The 23,436-nt window shown below is 43.5% G+C and overlaps 1 protein-coding gene across 1 annotated transcript in view; it reads left to right on the top strand.

The window, feature by feature from the left end:
- LOC106583764 (arf-GAP with coiled-coil, ANK repeat and PH domain-containing protein 3) overlaps nt 1-22,835 on the top strand; it is a 186,586-nt gene extending 163,751 nt beyond the window's left edge. Inside the window, exons 21-26 of the mRNA XM_082967721.1 lie at nt 2,488-2,711; nt 5,495-5,604; nt 9,370-9,480; nt 9,866-9,927; nt 16,240-16,295; nt 20,450-22,835. Of these exons, the coding sequence (XP_082823847.1) occupies nt 2,488-2,711; nt 5,495-5,604; nt 9,370-9,480; nt 9,866-9,927; nt 16,240-16,295; nt 20,450-20,515 (629 nt within the window). The 3' untranslated portion in view covers nt 20,516-22,835. The remainder of the gene's footprint in view (nt 1-2,487; nt 2,712-5,494; nt 5,605-9,369; nt 9,481-9,865; nt 9,928-16,239; nt 16,296-20,449) is intronic.
- The last annotated feature ends 601 nt before the right edge of the window (nt 22,836-23,436 follow it).

Raw genomic sequence — 23,436 nt, 5'->3', positions numbered from 1 at the left:
CAGCGCTAGTCGTAGTTCAGGACTTTGTCAAACTGTCGTAGCCAGACTAACCTGCCTCTCCCTCATTCTCCACCCCTCCACACTCATTCTCCTCCCCCCCACACTCATTCTCCTCCCCCCCACACTCATTCTCCTCCCCCCCACACTCATTCTCCTCCCCCCCACACTCATTCTCACCCCCCCACACTCATTCTCATCCCCCCCACACTCATTCTCCTCCCCCCACACTCATTCTCCTCCCCCCCACACTCATTCTCCTCCCCCCCACACTCATTCTCCTCCCCCCACACTCATTCTCCTCCCCCCCACACACTCATTTCCTCCCCCCCACACTCATTCTCCTCCCCCCCACACTCATTCTCCTCCCCCCCACACTCATTCTCCTCCCCCCCACACTCATTCTCCTCCCCCCCACACTCATTCTCCTCCCCCCACACACTCATTCTCCTCCCCCCACACACTCATTCTCCTCCCCCCCCACACTCATTCTCCTCCCCCCCACACACTCATTCTCCTCCCCCCCACACACTCATTCTCCTCCCCCCCACACACTCATTCTCCTCCCCCCCACACACTCATTCTCCTCCCCCCCACACACTCATTCTCCTCCCCCCCACACACTCATTCTCCTCCCCCCCACACACTCATTCTCCTCCCCCCCACACACTCATTCTCCCCCACACACTCATTCTCCTCCCCCCCACACACTCATTCTCCCCCACACACTCATTCTCCTCCCCCCACACACTCATTCTCCTCCCCCACACACTCATTCTCCTCCCCCACACACTCATTCTCCTCCCCCACACACTCATTCTCTTCCCCCCCACACTCATTCTCCTCCCCCCCACACTCATTCTCCCCCACACACTCATTCTCCCCCACACACTCATTCTCCTCCCCCCACACACTCATTCTCCTCCCCCCCACACTCATTCTCCTCCCCCCCACACTCATTCTCCTCCCCCCCACACACTCATTCTCCTCCCCCCACACACTCATTCTCCTCCCCCCCACACACTCATTCTCCCCCACACACTCATTCTCCCCCACACACTCATTCTCCCCCACCCCACACTCTCATTCTCCTCCCCCACACACTCATTCTTCTCCTCCCCCACACACTCATTCTCCTCCCCCCCACACACTCATTCTCCCCCACACTCATTCTCCCCCACACACTCATTCTCCCCCCCCACACACTCATTCTCTTCCCCCCCACACACTCATTCTCCCCCACACACTCATTCTCCTCCCCCCACACACTCATTCTCCTCCCCCACACACTCATTCTCCTCCCCCACACACTCATTCTACTCCCCCCCACACACTCATTCTCCTCCCCCCCACACACTCATTCTCCCCCACACTCATTCTCCCCCACACACTCATTCTCCCCCACACTCATTCTCCCCCACACACTCATTCTCCTCCCCCCCACACACTCATTCTCCTCCCCCACACACTCACTCTTCTCCCCCACACACTCATTCTCCCCCACACACTCATTCTCCCCCACACACTCATTCTCCCCCACACACTCATTCTCCTCCCCCCCACACACTCATTCTCCTCTCCCCCACACACTCATTCTCCTCCTCCCCACACACTCATTCTCACTCCCCCCCACACACTCATTCTCCCCCACACACTCATTCTCCCCCACACACTCATTCTCCCCCACACACTCATTCTCCCCCACACACTCATTCTCCTCCCCCACACACTCATTCTCCTCCCCCACACACTCATTCTCCTCCCCCACACACTCATTCTCCTCCCCCACCACACTCATTCTCTCCCCCCCACACTCATTCTCCTCCCCCCCACACTCATTCTCCTCCCCCCCACACTCATTCTCCTCCCCCCCACACACTCATTCTCCTCCCCCCCACACTCATTCTCCTCCCCCCCACACTCATTCTCCTCCCCCCACACTCATTCTACTCCCCCCCACACACTCATTCTCCCCCACACACTCATTCTCCCCACACACTCATTCTCCCCCACACACTCATTATCCTCCCCCCACACACTCATTCTCCTCCCCCACACACTCATTCTCCTCCCCCACACACTCATTCTCCTCCCCCACACACTCATTCTCCTCCCCCCCACACTCATTCTCCTCCACACACTCATTCTCCCCCACACACTCATTCTCCCCCACACACTCATTCTCCTCCCCCCCACACACTCATTCTCCTCCCCCCCCACACTCTCATTCTCCCCCACCCCACACTCTCATTCTCCTCCCCCACACACTCATTCTCCCCCACACACTCATTCTCCCCCACACACTCATTCTCCCCCACACACTCATTCTCTTCCCCCCCACACACTCATTCTCCCCCACACACTCATTCTCCCCCACACACTCATTCTCCTCCCCACACACTCATTCTCCACCTCCCCCCACACCCTCATTCTCCACCCCCACCACCCCCACACTCTCTCCTTCTCCCTCCCTCCCCCTCGCCCCAGTAGAGTGTGAGGGTGAGTCAGAAGAGGAGGAGTCTAGTGGGGAGGTGGAGATAGAGCAGGAGGCGGGATCAGACCCTGAGGAGCCCCTCCCCCCGGGGGCGTTGCTCTACCGGTCGTCACGGCTACACAACCTGCCACTCATGGCCGAGGCGCTGGCACACGGGGCAGACGTCCACTCTGCCAGCGATGAGGAGGGGAAGACCCCGCTCATACAGGCCGTGACAGGGGTAAGAGAAATGCTAGAGATACACACACACTATACAGGCCGTGACCAGGGTTGGGCAGAGTAGCAGACACACACTGTACATACCACAGGCGGCTGGTGGCACCTTATTTCGGGAGGACGGGTTCATAGTAATTTGCTGGAACAGAATAAATGGAATGGTATCAAATGCATGATTTCCATGGTTTTATTTCAGACGTTATTATGAGGCGTTCTCGCCTCAGCAGCCTGCTCTGATACATACAACACTGTGTTCTGATACAACACTATGCAGATACTACACTACGCAGATACTACACTATAAATATACTACACTATGCAGATACTACACTTTAAATATACTACACTACGCAGATACTACACTATAAATATACTACACTATGCAGATACTACACTTTAAATATACTACACTATGAAGATACTACACTTTAAATATACTACACTTTGCAGATACTACACTTTAAATATACTACACTATGCAGATACTACACTTTAAATATACTACACTATGCAGATACTACACTTTAAATATACTACACTACGCAGATACTACACTATAAATATACTACACTATGCAGATACTACACTTTAAATATACTACACTATGAAGATACTACACTTTAAATATACTACACTTTGCAGATACTACACTTTAAATATACTACACTATGCAGATACTACACTTTAAATATACTACACTATGCAGATACTACACTTTAGGCAGATACTACACTACGCAGATACTACACTAGGCAGATACTACACTAGGCAGATACTACACTAGGCAGATACTACACTATGAAGATACTACACTATGCAGATACTACACTATGCAGATACTACACTAGGCAGATACTACACTATGAAGATACTACACTATGCAGATACTACACTATGAAGATACTACACTAGGCAGATACTACACTATGCAGATACTACACTATACAGATACTACACTAGGCAGATACTACACTATGCAGATACTACACTATACATACTACATTATAAAGATACTACACTATGCAGATACTACACTTTAAATATACTACACTAGGCAGATACTACACTTTGCAGATACTACACTATGCAGATACTAGACTTTAGGCAGATACTACACTATGCAGATACTACACTTTAAATATACTACACTATGAAGATACTACACTAGGCAGATACTACACTAGGCAGATACTACACTATGCAGATACTACACTATGCAGATACTACACTAGGCAGATACTACACTATAGATACTACACTAGGCAGATACTACACTATGCAGATACTACACTATGCAGATACTACACTAGGCAGATACTACACTAGGCAGATACTACACTATACATACAACACTATGCAGATACTACACTATGCAGATACTACACTATGCAGATACTACACTATGCAGATACTACACTTTAAATACTACACTATGCAGATACTACACTATACAGATACCACACTATGCAGATACTACACTAGGCAGATACTACACTATGCAGATACTACACTATGACAGATACTACACTATGCAGATACTACACTAGGCAGATACTACACTATGCAGATACTACACTAGGCAGATACTACACTATGCAGATACTACACTAGGCAGATACTACACTAGGCAGATACTACACTATGAAGATACTGCACTATGCAGATACACATAAGATGTCGCATGCATATCCTCCCCATCACTCTCCTCCCCCCACCACTCTCTCCCTCTTCCCTCCCCCACTCTCTCTCTCTTCCCTCCCCATCACTCTCCTCCCCCACCACTCTCTCTCTCTTCCCTCCCCCATCACTCTCCTCCCCCCACCACTCTCTCCCTCTTCCCTCCCCATCACTCTCCTCCCTTCCCCACTCTCTCCCTCTTCCCTCCCCCACTCTCTCCCTCTTCTCTCCCCCATCACTCTCCTCCCTTCCCCACTCTCTCCCTCTTCCCTCCCCCACTCTCTCTCTCTTCCCTCCCCATCACTCTCCTCCCCCACCACTCTCTCTCTCTTCCCTCCCCCATCACTCTCCTCCCCCCACCACTCTCTCTCTCTTCCCTCCCCCATCACTCTCCTCCCATCACTCTCTCTCTCCCTCTTCCCTCCCCCATCACTCTCCTCCCCCCACCACTCTCTCCCTCTTCCCTCCCCCACTCTCTCCCTCTTCTCTCCCCCATCACTCTCCTCCCTCCCCCACTCTCTCCCTCTTCCCTCCCCCACTCTCTCTCTCTTCCCTCCCCATCACTCTCCTCCCCCACCACTCTCTCTCTCTTCCCTCCCCATCACCCTCCTCCCCCCACCACTCTCTCTCTCTTCCCTCCCCCATCACTCTCCTCCCCATCACTCTCTCTCTCCCTCTTCCCTCCCCCATCACTCTCCTCCCCCCACCACTCTCTCCCTCTTCCCTCCCCCACTCTCTCCCTCTTCTCTCCCCCATCACTCTCCTCCCTCCCCCACTCTCTCCCTCTTCCCTCCCCCACTCGCTCTCTCTTCCCTCCCCCATCACTCTCCTCCCCACCACTCTCTCTCTCTTCCCTCCCCATCACTCTCCTCCCCCCACCACTCTCTCTCTCTTCCCTCCCCATCACTCTCCTCCCCCCACCACTCTCTCTCTCCCTCTTCCCTCCCCCATCACTCTCCTCCCCCCACCACTCTCTCCCTCTTCTCTCCCCCATCACTCTCCTCCCTCCCCCACTCTCTCCCTCTTCCCTCCCTCCCCCACTCTCTCCCTCTTCCCTCCCCCACTCTCTCCCTCTTCCCTCCTCCACTCATTCTCTCTCCTCTTTGTCAGGGCTCTCTAATAGCGTGTGAGTTCCTGCTGCAGAATGGGGCTGATGTGAACCAGAGGGACATGAGGGGGAGAGGACCCCTACACCACGCTACCTACCTGGGACATACAGGGTAAGAGACATTCATTCATTTATTCATTCATTCATCCCTAACCCCTACACCACGCTACCTACCTGGGACATACAGGGTAAGAGACATTCATTCATTACACCACGCTACCTACCTGGGACATACAGGGTAAGAGACATTATTCATTCATTCCTCCCTAACCCCTACACCACGCTACCTACCTGGGACATACAGGGTAAGAGACATTATTCATTCATCCCTAACCCCTACACCACGCTACCTACCTGGGACATACAGGGTAAGAGACATTCAATCATCCCTAACCCCTACACCACTCTACCTACCTGGGACATACAGGGTAAGAGACATTCATTTATTCATCCCTAACCCCTACACCACGCTACCTACCTGGGACATACAGGGTAAGAGACATTCATTCATTCATTCATTTATTCATCCCTAACCCCTACACCACGCTACCTACCTGGGACATACAGGGTAAGAGACATTCATTCATTCATTCATTTATTCATCCCTAACCCCTACACCACGCTACCTACCTGGGACATACAGGGTAAGAGACATTCATTCATTTATTCATCCCTAACCCCTACACCACGCTACCTACCTGGGACATACAGGGTAAGAGACATTCATTCATTTATTCATCCCTAACCCCTACACCACGCTACCTACCTGGGACATACAGGGTAAGAGACATTCATTCATTCATCCCTAACCCCTACACCACGCTACCTACCTGGGACATACAGGGTAAGAGACATTCATTCATTCATTCATTCATTCATTCATCCCTAACCCCTACACCACGCTACCTACCTGGGACATACAGGGTAAGAGACATTCATTCATTCATTCCTCCCTAACCCCTACACCACGCTACCTACCTGGGACATACAGGGTAAGAGACATTCATTCATTTATTCATCCCTAACCCCTACACCACGCTACCTACCTGGGACATACAGGGTAAGAGACATTAATTCATTTATTCCATCCCTAACCCCTACACCACGCTACCTACCTGGGACATACAGGGTAAGAGACATTCATTCATTCATTCATTCCTCCCTAACCCCTACACCACGCTACCTACCTGGGACATACAGGGTAAGAGACATTCATATTCATTCATTCATCCCTAACCCCTACACCACGCTACCTACCTGGGACATACAGGGTAAGAGACATTCATTCATTCATTCATTCATCCCTAACCCCTACACCACGCTACCTACCTGGGACATACAGGGTAAGAGACATTCATTCATTCATTCATTCATCCCTAACCCCTACACCACTCTACCTACCTGGGACATACAGGGTAAGAGACATTCATTCATTCATTCATTCATTCATTCATCTCCCTAACCCCTACACCACGCTACCTACCTGGGACATACAGGGTAAGAGACATTCATTCATTCACTCCCTAACCCCTACACCACTCTACCTACCTGGGACATACAGGGTAAGAGACATTCATTCATTTATTCATCCCTAACCCCTACACCACGCTACCTACCTGGGACATACAGGGTAAGAGACATTCATTCATTTATTCATCCCTAACCCCTACACCACGCTACCTACCTGGGACATACAGGGTAAGAGACATTAATTAATTAATTAATTCATTCATCCCTAACCCCTACACCACTCTACCTACCTGGGACATACAGGGTAAGAGACATTCATTCATTCATTCATTCATTCATTCATTCATTCATCCCTAACCCCTACACCACGCTACCTACCTGGGACATACAGGGTAAGAGACATTCATTCATTCATCCCTAACCCCTACACCACGCTACCTACCTGGGACATACAGGGTAAGAGACATTCATTAATTCATTCATTCACAACGTTGTTGATGCACTTATTAATGAAGCCGGTGACTGATGTGGTAAACTCCTCAATGTTATCGGATGAATCCCAGAACATATTTCAGTCTGTGCTAGCGAAACATTCCTGTAGATTAGCATGAGGTTAAAATGAAACATTCCTGTAGATTAGCATGGAGGTTAAAATGAAACATTCCTGTAGATTAGCATGGGGTTAAAATGAAACATTCCTGTAGATTAGCATGAGGGTATAAAATGAAACATTCCTGTAGATTAGCATGGGGTTAAAATGAAACATTCCTGTAGATTAGCATGGGGTTAAAATGAAACATTCCTGTAGATTAGCATGGGGTTAAAATGAAACATTCCTGTAGATTAGCATGGGGTTAAAATGAAACATTCCTGTAGATTAGCATGGGGTTAAAATGAAACATTCCTGTAGATTAGCATGGGGTTAAAATGAAACATTCCTGTAGATTAGCATGGGGTTAAAAGGAAACATTCCTGTAGATTAGCATGGGGTTAAAATGAAACATTCCTGTAGATTAGCATGGGGTTAAAAGGAAACATTCCTGTAGATTAGCATGGGGTAAAAATGGGGGTACAATGGATTTCAGCTTCCTTGCGTTCAAATCACCAACCACGAGAAGCACCTCCTCTGGATGAGCATTTTGTTATTTGCTTATGGCCCCATACAGCTCGTTGAGTGCGGTCTTAGTGCCAGCATCATTTTGTGGTGGTAAATGGAAGGCTAGGAAAAATAGAGATGAAAAACAACTCTTGGTAAATAGTGTGGTCTGCATCTTATCATGAGGTATTCTAACTCGGGCGAGCAAAAAGGTCAAAACGTCCTGATCATTTAGAAATCGTGTACCTGGGACACAGGGTAAAAGATTCATTCATTCATCCCTAACCCCTATACCACGCTACCTACCTGGGACATACAGGGTAAGAGACATTCATTCATTCATCCCTAACCCCTATACCACGCTACCTACCTGGGACATACAGGGTAAGAGACATTCATTCATTCATTCATTCATTCATTCCTAACCCCTACACCACGCTACCTACCTGGGACAGAGGGTAAGACATTCATTAATTCATCCCTAACCACTATACTTGCCTGGTAACTTGGTTATATTCACGGAGTACCAGGACCGAGTGTATATAACCAACACATGAATGTTTCTTATCAAAATAAGAAGTGATGCAGTCAGTCTCTCCTCAACTCTTAGCCAAGAGAGACTGGCATGCATAGTATTAATATCAGCCCTCTGATTACAATGAAGAGCAAGACGTGTTTACAGAGAAATAGGATTGTATTTGGTTAAACACCATTTTTTGCCCAACAGTTTGCTAAAAACTGTCAGCAAGCTGATAGGTCTGCTGTTAGAACCTGTAAAGGCCGGCTTTACCACACTTGGGTAGCGGAATGGCTTTGGCTTCCCTCCAGGCCAGAGACAAAGACTTTCCTCTAGAGTCAGATTAAAAATATGACAGATAGGAGTGGCTATAGAGTCACCTACCATCCTTAGTAGCTTTCCATCTAAGTTGTCAACTTTAACTTGACGCAATGCTAACTTACACTGCTTTTCTTTCATTATTAGTTTTTAATGCATAAATACGATGGCGCACCGTTCGTTGGTACTTCCTGAATAAATTTGCCCACTTTGCCAATGAAGTAATCATTCAAATAATTGGCAACATCAAAAGGTTTTGTGATGAAGAAGCCATCTCATTCGATGCACTTAATCTATTTAGTCATAGCGTTGTTCATATTCGATTCACTTCATCTATTTAGTCATAGTGTTGTTCATATTCGATTCCATCATACACAATATTAATTCATCCATTCTGTAGTCAGGTGTCTGTCCGTTGGCAGGTTCATTTATCTCTCTCTCTCTCTCTCTCTCTCTCTCTCTCTATCTATATATAGTCAGGTGTGTCTGTTCCTGAAGAGAGGGGCTTGTCAGACGGAGGTTGATGAGGAAGGTCACGACCCTCTGAGCATGGCTGTCCAGGCCGCTAACGCCGATATTGTTACACTGTAAGTCACACACACACCAAAGCTATGCATTCACACACACACACACCTCTGAGCATGGCTGTCCAGGCCGCTAACGCCGATATTGTTACTGTTATAGTTGTTTTGCTCAACACAGAAAAGTTCACAGAATGTTCACCGAAAACATCTGATACCTCTTCTAAAAGCCCCCCCCCCCCCCCGACTCACTAAATGACTAAAATATATAAAATGTTACCCAAAGTTTGGTTAATATTATTCTGTTTTCTGTTTCTCTCCTATATATTTTTCCTACCTCACTCTCTCCAACCCTACCCACCTCCCTCACCCTCTCCAACCCTACCGTCCTTCTCCTACCTCTCCCCCACCCTCTCCCTTTCCTCCCTCACGCTCTCCCTCTCTCTCCCAGGTTGCGGTTAGCACGGATGAATGAGGAGATGCGCGAGGCAGAGGGTCCGTTTGGTCAGCCAGGTCAATACCCCAGCAGCTCACCAACTGAACATCAGTACAGGAAATGTATTCAGGAGTTTATCTGCCTCACAATAGACTACTGTTAGGGGGCACCACTGAGGCAGGGGGCGCCACTGAGGCAGTGTGCATCCCAAATTGCACCCTATTCCCTATGTAGTGCACTACTTTTGACCTGGGCCCACTACAAAAGTAGTGCACTACATAGGGAATAGGGTGCAATTTGGAATACAGATTAGCCACTACTAACTGGGCATATATAGGCATATCATACAGGGCAGAGTAGTAGGGTGAAGTTACCCTTAGATATACTGGTCTGGAGTCAGTTTTGCATTGTTACCGTAAGTGGTTAGGGTTATGATTTGTAGAGGGTAAAGCTGATTCTAGATCTGTGTCTAAGAGCAACGTCTACTGGGAGTGTGTGAAGAGAAGATGAGTGAGGTGAGAGAAACAAGGCCCTACTGACCGTAGCGCAGAACAACGACATTATATCTTTCCAACAAAATGCTTCTCTTCTTGCTAACCTGGCGTCTATATCCAGATCTTTTAACCACATAGCTAGCTGCTTTCCACACCATTCATATTATAAACTGAGTGAAACAGAGTGTATCTGGCTGTTCCTAATAGTCTTGTCTGTGGTTCTCACTGTCAGGCCGTTTACTCGCTATTCTGCTCAACACTCCTGCCTCTCGTACACTCTTAGAAAAAAACTAAAAAGGTGCTATCTAGAACCATTAATGGTTCTTCGGCTGTCCCCATAGGAGATCCCTTTGAAGAACCCTTTTTGGTTCCAGGTAGAATCCTTTTGGGTTCCGTATAGAACCCTTTCCACAGAGGTTTCTACATGGAACCCAAAATAGTTCTACCTGGAACCAAAAAAGGTTCTCCTGTGGGCACAGCCAAAGAACCCTTTTTATCGTAGCGTAGGCCTTCCTGTCCATATATTACCTTCCCTCTCTTACCAGTAAGGACCTAAGCTTCCACAGAGTCTTTACAATATTATTCTACAGTGTTCTATTCAGCATTTTACAGTAGTTTAGAACATTATATTATGGTGTTCTATTTAACATTTTACAGTAGTTTAGAACATTATATTATAGTGTTCTATTTAGCATTTTACAGTAGTTTAGAACATTATATTATAGTGTTCTATTTAACATTTTACAGTAGTTTAGAACATTATATTATAGTGTTCTATTTAGCATTTTACAGTAGTTTAGAACATTATATTATAGTGTTCTATTCAGCATTTTACAGTAGTTTAGAACATTATATTATGGTGTTCTATTCAGCATTTTACAGTAGTTTAGAACATTATATTATGGTGTTCTATTTAACATTTTACAGTAGTTTAGAACATTATATTATAGTGTTCTATTCAGCATTTTACAGTAGTTTAGAACATTATATTATAGTGTTCTATTTAGCATTTTACAGTAGTTTAGAACATTATATTATAGTGTTCTATTCAGCATTTTACAGTAGTTTAGAACATTATATTATTGTGTTCTATTCAGCATTTTACAGTAGTTTAGAACATTATATTATAGTGTTCTATTTAGCATTTTACAGTAGTTTATATTCCAGAATTTGATAATACCATAAGAATTTATCAGCGGCCCATTGTGTTATAATTAATTAGAATCTATCGATTTAGAAATAATGGCATGATTACAGTATGTCTATAACTCCGTATTCCTTAAAGGGTTAAAGCTGGTCTGAAAAGGAAGCCTTTTTGTCCTTATATCTTCTGTGGGAGATCTAGGTTAAATGTAATTCAGTGGCGACATGTGCAGGGCAGGACTTGGTTCCAACTGTTGTTCTACAGTGGCATGAGGTTACAGTGATATGGAATGGGTGTTGTGTGGCTGCTATAGGCATGGTCAAGGAAGGTCCACTGCGTTAGTCTGTGAAGGTGGGGTCGTCATGGTTTACTGTGTGTAATGGGAAGGGACGGATGGAGGGGTGAAGTGGTAAAAAAATGTGATGAGAATACTGAAGGACTGATGGATGGAGAAAGAGACAAACACCTGCTTTGTTGTTACTTGCGAGTGAGGTGAGTGAGGTGAGTGAGTGAGTGAGTGAGTGAGTGAGTGAGTGAGTGAGTGAGTGAGTGAGTGAGTGAGTGAGTGAGTGAGTGAGTGAGTGAGTGAGTGAGTGAGTGAGTGAGTGAGTGAGTGAGTGAGTGAGTGAGGATTAAATGCTATATTATTATTATTATTATTATTACGATGAGATCTTAATGTAAAATACTTTCCCTTCCTACGGTAATGTGATTTCTTTATAGTTGTTGTCGTGTTTACGTCATGCTCTCTCATTTTGCTTGTTGAGTTTCTGTCTTTTTGTTTGTATTCGTTTATTTATGTTAAAATAGGGTAGCAAAATTCCACTCCGGAATCTTCCATACAGGATTTCTAGAAAACCGAGGAATTTGGGGAAAGTTATTGGAATTTTGTAATCCTACGTTCAACCAGGAGGACTAGTGCAATGATGATTATTAGGATTCACAATTCATATGTTTCTGTAAATTATTTTCCTTTTTTTTTAATCTTTCAAACTTTTCAATATCCTCACTTTTTTTTCTTACTGGATATGTTTTGGTCTGGTCTTGCGTCATTGTGCCACACACACATTCTGGCTTCAGTTCTAAACAAGGGTTTCACCAACCCTGTCCCTTCAACGTCCCCACTGAACTATACCTAGAATTACTGTACTAGACTTTTTGAAAAATCATTTATTTATAGACATTCTAGTGATTACGTGTTTCTATATCTATATTTCAAACCTTTTTTTGATTACAGTCATTCAGTGTTTACTGATAAAGACATCTTCTTCATGACCACACCAGTGGTGCTTTGGTTGACTTAGGGAGAGGAAGAGCTAGACCCATTGAATTATCATCAAAACACATTGTAATTCTAGTTACAACTGACTGTCTTCTCTGGTCATCATTGCTCAATGCTCATTATATTCTGCATGCTTTTCGGTTGTGACCAGAACGTTCTAGAATGTATGTACGCGTTCTAGAATATGCTGTTGGGCGTTTTAGAATGCTGCGTAGTTCTTGGGGGCGTTCTAGAATGCTGTCTGCATTCGGAGCATGACAATCTCCTATTGGTCCCCTCATGGTGCTGTGCAGTCCTGTTAAAAAGCATGAGCTACTGTACAGTACAGCCACTTCCTCTGATGTCCTAAAACAACTTCCTCCTGTCTCTTTGGTAGACATATGGACCTCTGTGCCATCTCTACGTCCACTTCTGGACCAGCTATAGCTTCACTGTTTTGTCAATTTGATTTATTTTTCCTTTTTACTGAAACATAGAGCTGAACTGTTTTTCATTAGCTAGCCGACCTCTGTTTGTTCCTCAACTATGTTGGCATGAAGTCCTAAAGGAGTTAGATTTTTTTTGTTCTCTGCCAAAGACTTTGGAAAAGGGAAGTGTGCAACAGTGTTGTTAGGCATCAATCAGTTTAACTTCAGCGGAAATACATAAATACAGTGTTTAACATCTGATAACAAGTGGTATAGTGAAACAAAGTGGTAGAAACAGTGTCCGTCAGTGTTTTTACAAAATGTTCAAAAGAAAATGGTCACAGAACAATTATTATTTTCATCAATTGTTTTTTATTTTCAGAGTGTGGCAGCAGGTGATATTCTGCAATGACCATCTGAAATGATTTGGAATTCAAAGCAAAACAATGGGAGTGATAAATTGGATATATTCGACCAGGGACTGTGACTAAATAGGGTGGTAACCTAGCCCAGCTGAAGTGATGGGTGTTGTTTCTTAGTGTTTTAACATTGGAGTTAAATGATGCTTCTAAACAAACAAACATGCTGTAAATAAAAATGTTTTTTTTTATTTTAACTCTTGACTCAAACTGCCTGCGCTGACTTCCACATTCCACCATGGAACCCGGCCTGTTCCATTCTGTCTGTTCTGATTCTGTTCTCTTCTTCCAAACTTCCTGCTCTGACTTCCTCATTCCACCATGGAACCCGGCCTGTTCCATTCTGTCTGTTCTGATTCTGTTCTCTTCTTCCAAACTTCCTGCTCTGACTTCCTCATTCCACCATGGAACCCGGCCTGTTCCATCTGTTCTGATTCTGTTCTCTTCTTCCAAAAATCTATCTGTACAATCTTTTGGAATATTGTTACATAGCTATCTCTCTGTACTACTTGGGGAAACAAACATCCGTGTATTAATATCTCTACATTTGGATATCTTTGGAATAACTTTCTTTGTTCCTTGGTTTTAGAAACACTGAGATGGTGATAAAAAAAAATAATGCATAAAGAGAATAAAACCAAGAAACTCTTGAACTCTTAACCTTGCTTGACTGCTTCTGCCTCATTTCTGACTCCTGTCGTCTTCTCTCCTTGTAAACAATCCTTCTCCCTACGTTGCCGTAACTTTGCGGTTGGAATGTTACTGGAACGTTGGGAGAACATTACTCACTGGTCGCAGGGTAATTCCCTCGTCTATACTGTAACTGCGTTAGCACACGACCTCACTTTAAGCATTCAACAAGGCACAGTACAGTCCCATGAAGCTAGAGCCAGATCAACGGGTCATATACTCATCTCAGAGGTCTTTCTTTTACCCAACTCTCTTCTGTCAGTTTCCTGAGAAAAAAATACACCGTCTGTTTCCAAAATGGCACCCTATTCCCTACATAGTGCACTACTTTTGACCAGAGCCCACTACTTTTGACCAGAGCCCTAGTTCAAAAGTAGTGCACTATACACTGAGTATAGTAAACATTAGGAAGTGTTGCAGTTCTTGACACACTCAAACCGGTGTGCCTGGCACCTACTACCATACCTCGTTCAACAACACTTACATATTTTGTCTTGCCCCTTCACCCTCTGAATGATACACATACACAATCCATGTCTCAAGGCTTAAAAATAATTATTTAACCATGTCTCCTCCCCTTCATCTACACTGATTGAAGTGGATTTAGAAAGTGACATCAATAAGGGATCATAGCTTTTCACCTGGATTCACATTTTTGTCATTTAGCAGATGCTCTTATCCAGAGCGACTTACAGTTAGTGAATTCATCTCCAGATAGCTAGGTGGACCAGTCATAGTCAGTACATTCATCTCCAGATAGCTAGGTGGACCAGTCATAGTCAGTACATTCATCTTCAGATACATTCATCTCCAGATAGCTAGGTGGACCAGTCATAGTCAATACATTCATCTCCAGATAGCTAGGTGGACCAGTCATAGTCAGTACATTCATCTTCAGATACATTCATCTCCAGATAGCTAGGTGGACCAGTCATAGTCAGTACATTCATCTACAGATAGCTAGGTGGACCAGTCATAGTCAGTCCATTCATCTCCAGATAGCTAGGTGGACCAGTTATAGTCAGTACATTCATCTCCAGATAGCTAGGTGGACCAGTCATAGTCAGTACATTCATCTACAGATAGCTAGGTGGACCAGTCATAGTCAGTACATTCATCTCCAGATAGCTAGGTGGACCAGTCATAGTCAGTACATTCATCTACAGATAGCTAGGTGGACCAGTCATAGTCAGTCCATTCATCTACAGATAGCTAGGTGGACCAGTCATAGTCAGTCCATTCATCTCCAGATAGCTAGGTGGACCAGTCATAGTCAGTACATTCATCTCCAGATAGCTAGGTGGATCAGTCATAGTCAGTACATTCATCTCCAGATAGCTAGGTGGACCAGTCATAGTCAGTACATTCATCTACAGATAGCTAGGTGGGACAACCACATATCACAGTCATAGAAAGTAATTTTTTTCCCTCAATAGAGTAGCTATCAGTAGAGTCCGAGCTAGAAAGGGGGGGGGGGGGGTAGAGGGTGCAAAATGCAGGTTTTATTTTATGGGGAAGTGGGGATATATAGTCAGTTGTACAACTGAAATGTGTCTTCTGCATTTAACCCAATGTACGGTCTCTGAATCAGAGAGGTGCGGGGGGGCTACCTTAATCAACGTCTTTGGCATCCGGGGAACAGTGGGTTAACTGCCGGCCTATCAGGGAACAGTGGGTTAACTGCCTTGTTAATGGGGCAGAACAACACATGTTTACCTTGTCAGCTCGGGGATTCAATCCTGCAACCTTTTGGTTACAGGCCCAACGCTCTAACCACGTTTCAGATGTTTTCACCTGGTCAGTCTATGCAATGGAAAGTGCAGGTGTTCTTAATGTTTTGAAAAGTCAGTGTATAGGGAATAAGACACAGCCAAAGTAGGTTTGTAGTGTTTTGTCGACCGCTATCTGAGAAAAAGAATAAACTGACGACTGTTGTTGCTTCCGTTGCTACAGGCGTTGCCATGGGGACCAGCAGGAAGGTAAAGCGCAAGGATAGTGTTCGGGATAGAGTGAGTGATGCATCATGGTCTATCTCGCCTTGGGGGTATGGTGTGTTTGGTGTCCCCCTCTGTGGTCCATGCTATCCGGGATCCTTGGGGACATCCCTAACCTATCGGAAGTTGAAATGTAAAATGGTTAAGAAATGGTTATTAAGGTTCGGATAAGGGTCAGGTTAGGTTTAGGATAGGAATGTCCCAGGGATCCCAGATAGCTCTGACCATCTCTCTGTCCTACTGGTGTACATGATCATATATTTAAGGAACCTCAATCTCTCTTCAAATGGTGCGCACGCACACACACACACACACACAAACACACACGCACAAACAAACACACATACACAAAAACAAACACAAAACACACACACACACACACACGCACAAACAAACACACATACACAAAAACAAACACAAAACACACACGCGAACACACTTGCTTTGGGAGAAAATTTGGTTGGGTGACCTCACTGTTATTGTTCATCTTTGTTAGGTCTCTTCCCACTGTGTGATAATGTTGTTCTACTTATCAATGGATCAACGCTTTTCTAAACGTTGACAGCTGTGAAGGAAGTAGGTTACAGACGTTTGGTGATTGCAATGACCCGTTCTATCCCAGCTTTCACAATCATTACAAATTATGCTCGTCAGTATTTACCACAGGACTGAAAACACATTGGGTTTTATTTTGAATTTTGTCTACATTATCCCCTATACCCCACCAGTAACACTTTTGGCTAAACTTCTTACCAGAGAACGAGAATATAAATATCTGTATTCGTTGTTATCGAATAGAAACCCTCCCAATGGATTACTATGAATTAAGAAGCTTACCTCCAAAACACTATAAGAACGAAGAGATATAGTTTCTACACTTAGCTTATAGTAATACTTCACTAAATACTCGTAGGAACCAACACAGCCATAGGGAAGATTATTTATTTTTAATTTTATTTAACTTTTATTTAACTAGGCAAGTAAGTTAAGAACAAATCCTTATTTACAATGACGGCCTAGGAAGAGTGGGTTAACTACCTTGTTCAGGGGCAGAACGACAGATTCAAGATGAATGATATGACACATTGTTGATCCTATTGTAAGAATTTGGAATCGAATTCTGTGAACCTCTTGAGTTCCGGGACTTATGTGTTCATTGTAGCCTCCTGTGAGCTCCTGAGCCAATAGGAAGCCTGTATTCACCACGAGTAGAAGGGATGCACACCGAACAGAGCAGATTTCGATCAACCATAGAGAATGATAGAGGCCTCTAGAGGCCAAAAGGCGGTTTTAGCATGGGCAGCGCCATTGAGTGCTTCCACCGTGCTTCCACCATTTTAAAGTAGTCAAAGTAACTGGGTGGGGATTCCTATGGTTTGTTGCCTCAATGGCGCTCCCATGATGCCACAGATCCTTAAATGTCACAGATATAAAGATGAGTCCTCTATCTCTCTCTAGGGGATCGACCCTTAGGCAAGGTGGTCAGGATGTTCACCACTATGGCTGCGTTTGCACAGGCAGCCGAATTCTGATCTGTTGCTCAATTATAAGGAAAAGTGCTGATCTGATTGGTCAGAAGAATTACTCACTCCGGCTTCAGGGATGGGCAATATAACATTACTATAGAATACTGTAGGGCATTAGAACTATAGAACATTACTATAGGGCATTAGAACTATAGAACATTACTATAGAATACATTAGAACTATAGAACATTACTATAGAATACATTAGAACTATAGAACATTACTATAGAATACTATAGGGAATTAGAACTATAGAACATTACTATAGGGCATTAGATCTATAGAACATTACTATAGAATACTATAGGGAATTAGAACTATAGAACATTACTATAGAATACATTAGATCTATAGAACATTACTATAGAATACATTAGATCTATAGAACATTACTATAGAATACTATAGGGCATTAGAACTATAGAACATTACTATAGGGCATTAGAACTATAGAACATTACTATAGAATACATTAGAACTATAGAACATTACTATAGAATACATTAGATCTATAGAACATTACTATAGAATACATTAGATCTATAGAACATTACTATAGAATACTATAGGGCATTAGAACTATAGAACATTACTATAGGGCATTAGAACTATAGAACATTACTATAGAATACATTAGATCTATAGAACATTACTATAGAATACTATAGGGCATTAGAACTATAGAACATTACTATAGGGCATTAGAACTATAGAACATTACTATAGAATACATTAGAACTATAGAACATTACTATAGGGCATTAGATCTATAGAACATTACTATAGAATATATTAGATCTATAGAACATTACTATAGAATACTATAGGGAATTAGAACTATAGAACATTACTATAGGGCATTAGATCTATAGAACATTATTATAGAATACATTAGATCTATAGAACCTTGGCGTGATCCTGGACAACACCCTGTCGTTCTCCACTAACATCAAGGCGGTGACCCGATCCTGTAGGTTCATGCTCTACAACATTCGCAGAGTACGACCCTGCCTCACACAGGAAGCGGCGCAGGTCCTAATCCAGGCACTTGTCATCTCCCGTCTGGATTACTGCAACTCGCTGTTGGCTGGGCTCCCTGCCTGTGCCATTAAACCCCTACAACTCATCCAGAACGCCGCAGCCCGTCTGGTGTTCAACCTTCCCAAGTTCTCTCACGTCACCCCGCTCCTCCGCTCTCTCCACTGGCTTCCAGTTGAAGCTCGCATCCGCTACAAGACCATGGTGATTGCCTACGGAGCTGTGAAGGGAACGGCACCTCCATACCTTCAGGCTCTGATCAGGCCCTACACCCAAACAAGGGCACTGCGTTCATCCACCACTGGCCTGCTCGCCTCCCTACCTCTGAGGAAGCACAGTTCCCGCTCAGCCCAGTCAAAACTGTTCGCTGCTCTGGCACCCCAATGGTGGAACAAGCTCCCTCACGACGCCAGGACAGCGGAGTCAATCACCACCTTCCGGAGACACCTGAAACCCCACCTCTTTAAGGAATACCTAGGATAGGATAAAGTAATCCTTCTAACCCCCCCCTTAAAAGATTTAGATGCACTATTGTAAAGTGGTTGTTCCACTGGATATCATAAGGTGAATGCACCATTTTGTAAGTCGCTCTGGATAAGAGCGTCTGCTAAATGACTTAAATGTAATGTAAAATGTAATAGAACATTACTATAGAATACTATAGGGAATTAGAACTATAGAACATTACTATAGGGCATTAGATCTATAGAACATTACTATAGAATACATTAGATCTATAGAACATTACTATAGAATACATTAGATCTATAGAACATTATTATAGAATACATTAGATCTATAGAACATTACTATAGAATACTATAGGGCATTAGAACTATAGAACATTACTATAGAATACTATAGGGCATTAGATCTATAGAACATTACTATAGGGAATTAGATCTATAGAACATTACTATAGAATACTATAGGGAATTAGAACTATAGAACATTACTGTAGGGAATTAGATCTATAGAACATTACTATAGAATACTATAGGGAATTAGAACTATAGAACATTACTGTAGGGCATTAGATCTATAGAACATTACTATAGAATACATTAGATCTATAGAACATTACTATAGAATACTATAGGGCATTAGGACTATAGAACATTAGTATAGAATACTATAGGGCATTAGATCTATAGAACATTACTATAGAATACTATAGGGCATTAGAACTATAGAACATTACTGTAGGGCATTAGATCTATACCTGTCCAATCATTTTAGACCAGTGCCATACTGAAGTACAGAAACCAATCCTGATAATTACCTGATAGTTTTCCTATAGTAGATGTTCTGATCTAGTCCTGATACTGTGCTTTACTAACACTGGGATCTCTGAATCAGTGGGCTTCATTTAACACCACACAGGGTGACAGATTATCTGTGGGCGATCTAGTGATCTAGTCTGAACCTCTGATCAAATCAAATCAAGTCATCGCTAGTTCTAGCTCTGGTCCAGGCCGTTAGTGTGTGTTCCTTCATTAACCCACACAGCCACACTAATGCCCGGGACCAAAGCTACTCTATTCCTTGGGGAGCCACAGTGCCCGAATGGCGCCCCCTTGTGATTGTAATGTCCCCTCTTGCAGGTGACACAACATATCACATCTTTCGGGAGTTCTCTCTCATGGCGTCCCACCAGCCCGAGAAGCTAAAGAGGAGAATACACTTCAACAACTGCCCGAGGTAGTCCATGAGGACATCAAAACATACTTCAGCCACTGCCTGAGGTAGTCAAAGACTCCTAACTTGAATCAGACTCTGAAGTGACTTACTAACAAGTCTCTGTGTCCTACACCTGAGATCTATTTAGGTAGAGCACCACCACCAAGACAGATCTATTTAGGTAGAGCACCACCACCAAGACAGATCTATTTAGGTAGAGCACCACCACCAAGACAGATCTATTTAGGTAGAGCACCACCACCAAGACAGATCTATTTAGGTAGAGCACCACCACCAAGACAGATCTATTTAGGTAGAGCACCACCACCAAGACAGATCTATTTAGGTAGAGCACTACCACCAAGACAGATCTATTTAGGTAGAGCACCACCACCAAGACAGATCTATTTAGGTAGAGCACCACCACCAAGACAGATCTATTTAGGTAGAGCACCACCACCAAGACAGATCTATTTAGGTAGAGCACCACCACCAAGACAGATCTATTTAGGTAGAGCACCACCACCAAGACAGATCTATTTAGGTAGAGCACCACCACCAAGACAGATCTATTTAGGTAGAGCACCACCACCAAGACAGATCTATTTAGGTAGAGCACTACCACCAAGACAGATCTATTTAGGTAGAGCACCACCACCAAGACAGATCTATTTAGGTAGAGCACCACCACCAAGACAGATCTATTTAGGTAGAGCACCACCACCAAGACAGATCTATTTAGGTAGAGCACCACCACCAAGACAGATCTATTTAGGTAGAGCACTACCACCAAGACAGATCTATTTAGGTAGAGCACCACCACCAAGACAGATCTATTTAGGTAGAGCACCACAAACAACAAGGGGGCTGTAATAATAAAGGAAGAGAAAAGGGGGCAACTCATCTCCAGATGTGAAGATTATATTCAGGCCTAGAATAGATAGTTTTACACTGGAAGGCAGATAGAGGGACTAGGATTGAGTCCCAAATGGCACCGTATTCCCTATGTACTGTAAATTAAATAGGGTGCCATTTTGGAGACTGCCTAGAAGGTGAGGAGTAGGTGGAGGAGGAGGGACTCACACTGCAAGCCTCCATCCATAGCCTCACCTCTGACGTCTGGAAAATGTACTTCCAGGTTTAAAGTTCAACAGAATGGGAGGTCTTCCTACGATGTTTACATGTTGTACTTGTTATTAATGTGTTAATTGCTCTGGTATAAAAACATTAATACTTTCAATACTCCACCTTTCTACTTGTTTATTAGCATTCTACCTTGTGCATGCCAAAACGGCCCATAGGGCAGTGAGTCTTGTTTCTGCAGCGTGAGGCTGAAGTACATCCCTGGATAGGACATTAGTCTTATCACAGGTTCATAACTGCATAATGATGTATAATCTAAATTCAAATGTGTTATTTCCTTATTTTCTTGGATTTACATTTTCTAAATGTTTTAAGTACACAGTGTATGTGGTGATGAAAGGTTGATTTGTTAAACTTCTTACATTTTTCTTCAATCAGTTTTGATATAAACTTTTCAGTGGTGCCCTGGTGTTCTCCTAGCACGCGGTCATTACTCTCAGTTCCATTGTATTACACACAATAGAGTCATCATTAGATGAAGGCGTCTTCTGTACGGGAGAGTTTTATTAAGAGCCGGCGTTACGCTCGGTCTGAACATTTAACACGCATCGTTTACGGTACGGTTTTGCAAGCATAAGGACCTTATCTTTATTATATTTTTTTAAGGTTAAATTGATACACACCTTTTATAGGGTTCCCACATGGCCGTATCTCCATTTAAACACTAGTTTAGGGAAAACATACGGAAGACAGAGTGCTAATTAATTATCTGCGTCTCCGAACACCTGTGTGTAAATGGAAGATGACAAACACGTGTTGTCACTGAAAAATACTGTGGGCTGCAACTGTGTTGAAACCGGTTAAAACGGCGTACACTGTTTATTTTGTGTATTTTGTATTTGGGAAGTTATTTAGAGGGGATTCATGCTTCTAGAACCGTACTGCAATTGAGAATCGATTCAGGTTTGGATTGAATTTGGCTTCCAGAACTACTTCACCTTTTAACAGAACGTGTAAGGTCATTGGACCATAAGGAGTAACATTAGGTTTCTCCAGTTTATTATTGGGCGATTGTTCCCTTAGTTAGAGAGAGTGAAAAATAGCAATTTCAATTCATGCTTGATTTGTATTACTGTTTGTACAGACACACACAAAGGTACAGACACATGCATACTGCATACATTATGATATTGTTGTATGGTGGTATTAAACATGTTTTGTACTGTAGATATGTAGTGGTGTAATAATGTTATATGATGTACTGTTTTATCTGTTGTTTTATATGTAATGCAAGTGCTTTAATATGTTTGGACCCCAGGAAGAGTAGCTGCTGCATTGGCAGGAACTAATGGGGATCCATAATAAACCCCAGGAAGAGTAGCTGCTGCATTTGCAGCAGGAAGTGGGGATCCCTAATAAATACACATACAGTACAGATAAATGTGTCCTACATACAAGATAGAAAGTGTGAATATATATATATATATATATATATATATATATATATATATATATATATATATATATATATATATATTATTATATATATTCACACTTTCTATCTTATATATATATATATATTCAGACAAATTATTATTTGGTGGAAATAAATGGGGCTATAAAATCATTTAAATGTCTCTTGGTCGTTCTTCTACATTCTATTAGGATTATTTAATACAGTTCAATGATTTAGAAACACCGACTGTATACATCATACATGGCGGCAGGTAGCCTAGCAATTGGGCCAATAACCCTGAAAGGTTGCTGGTTCGAATCCCCGAGCCGACTAGGTGAAAAATCTGTTGACCTGCCCTTGAGCATGACACTT

This window comes from Salmo salar, chromosome 22 (assembly GCF_965601325.2).
Source record: "Salmo salar chromosome 22, fSalSal1, whole genome shotgun sequence".
In the NCBI taxonomy this organism is placed as follows: domain Eukaryota; kingdom Metazoa; phylum Chordata; class Actinopteri; order Salmoniformes; family Salmonidae; genus Salmo; species Salmo salar.
Note: the sequence above shows the minus strand (reverse complement) of the source record. Positions and strands in the feature narration are given on the sequence as shown.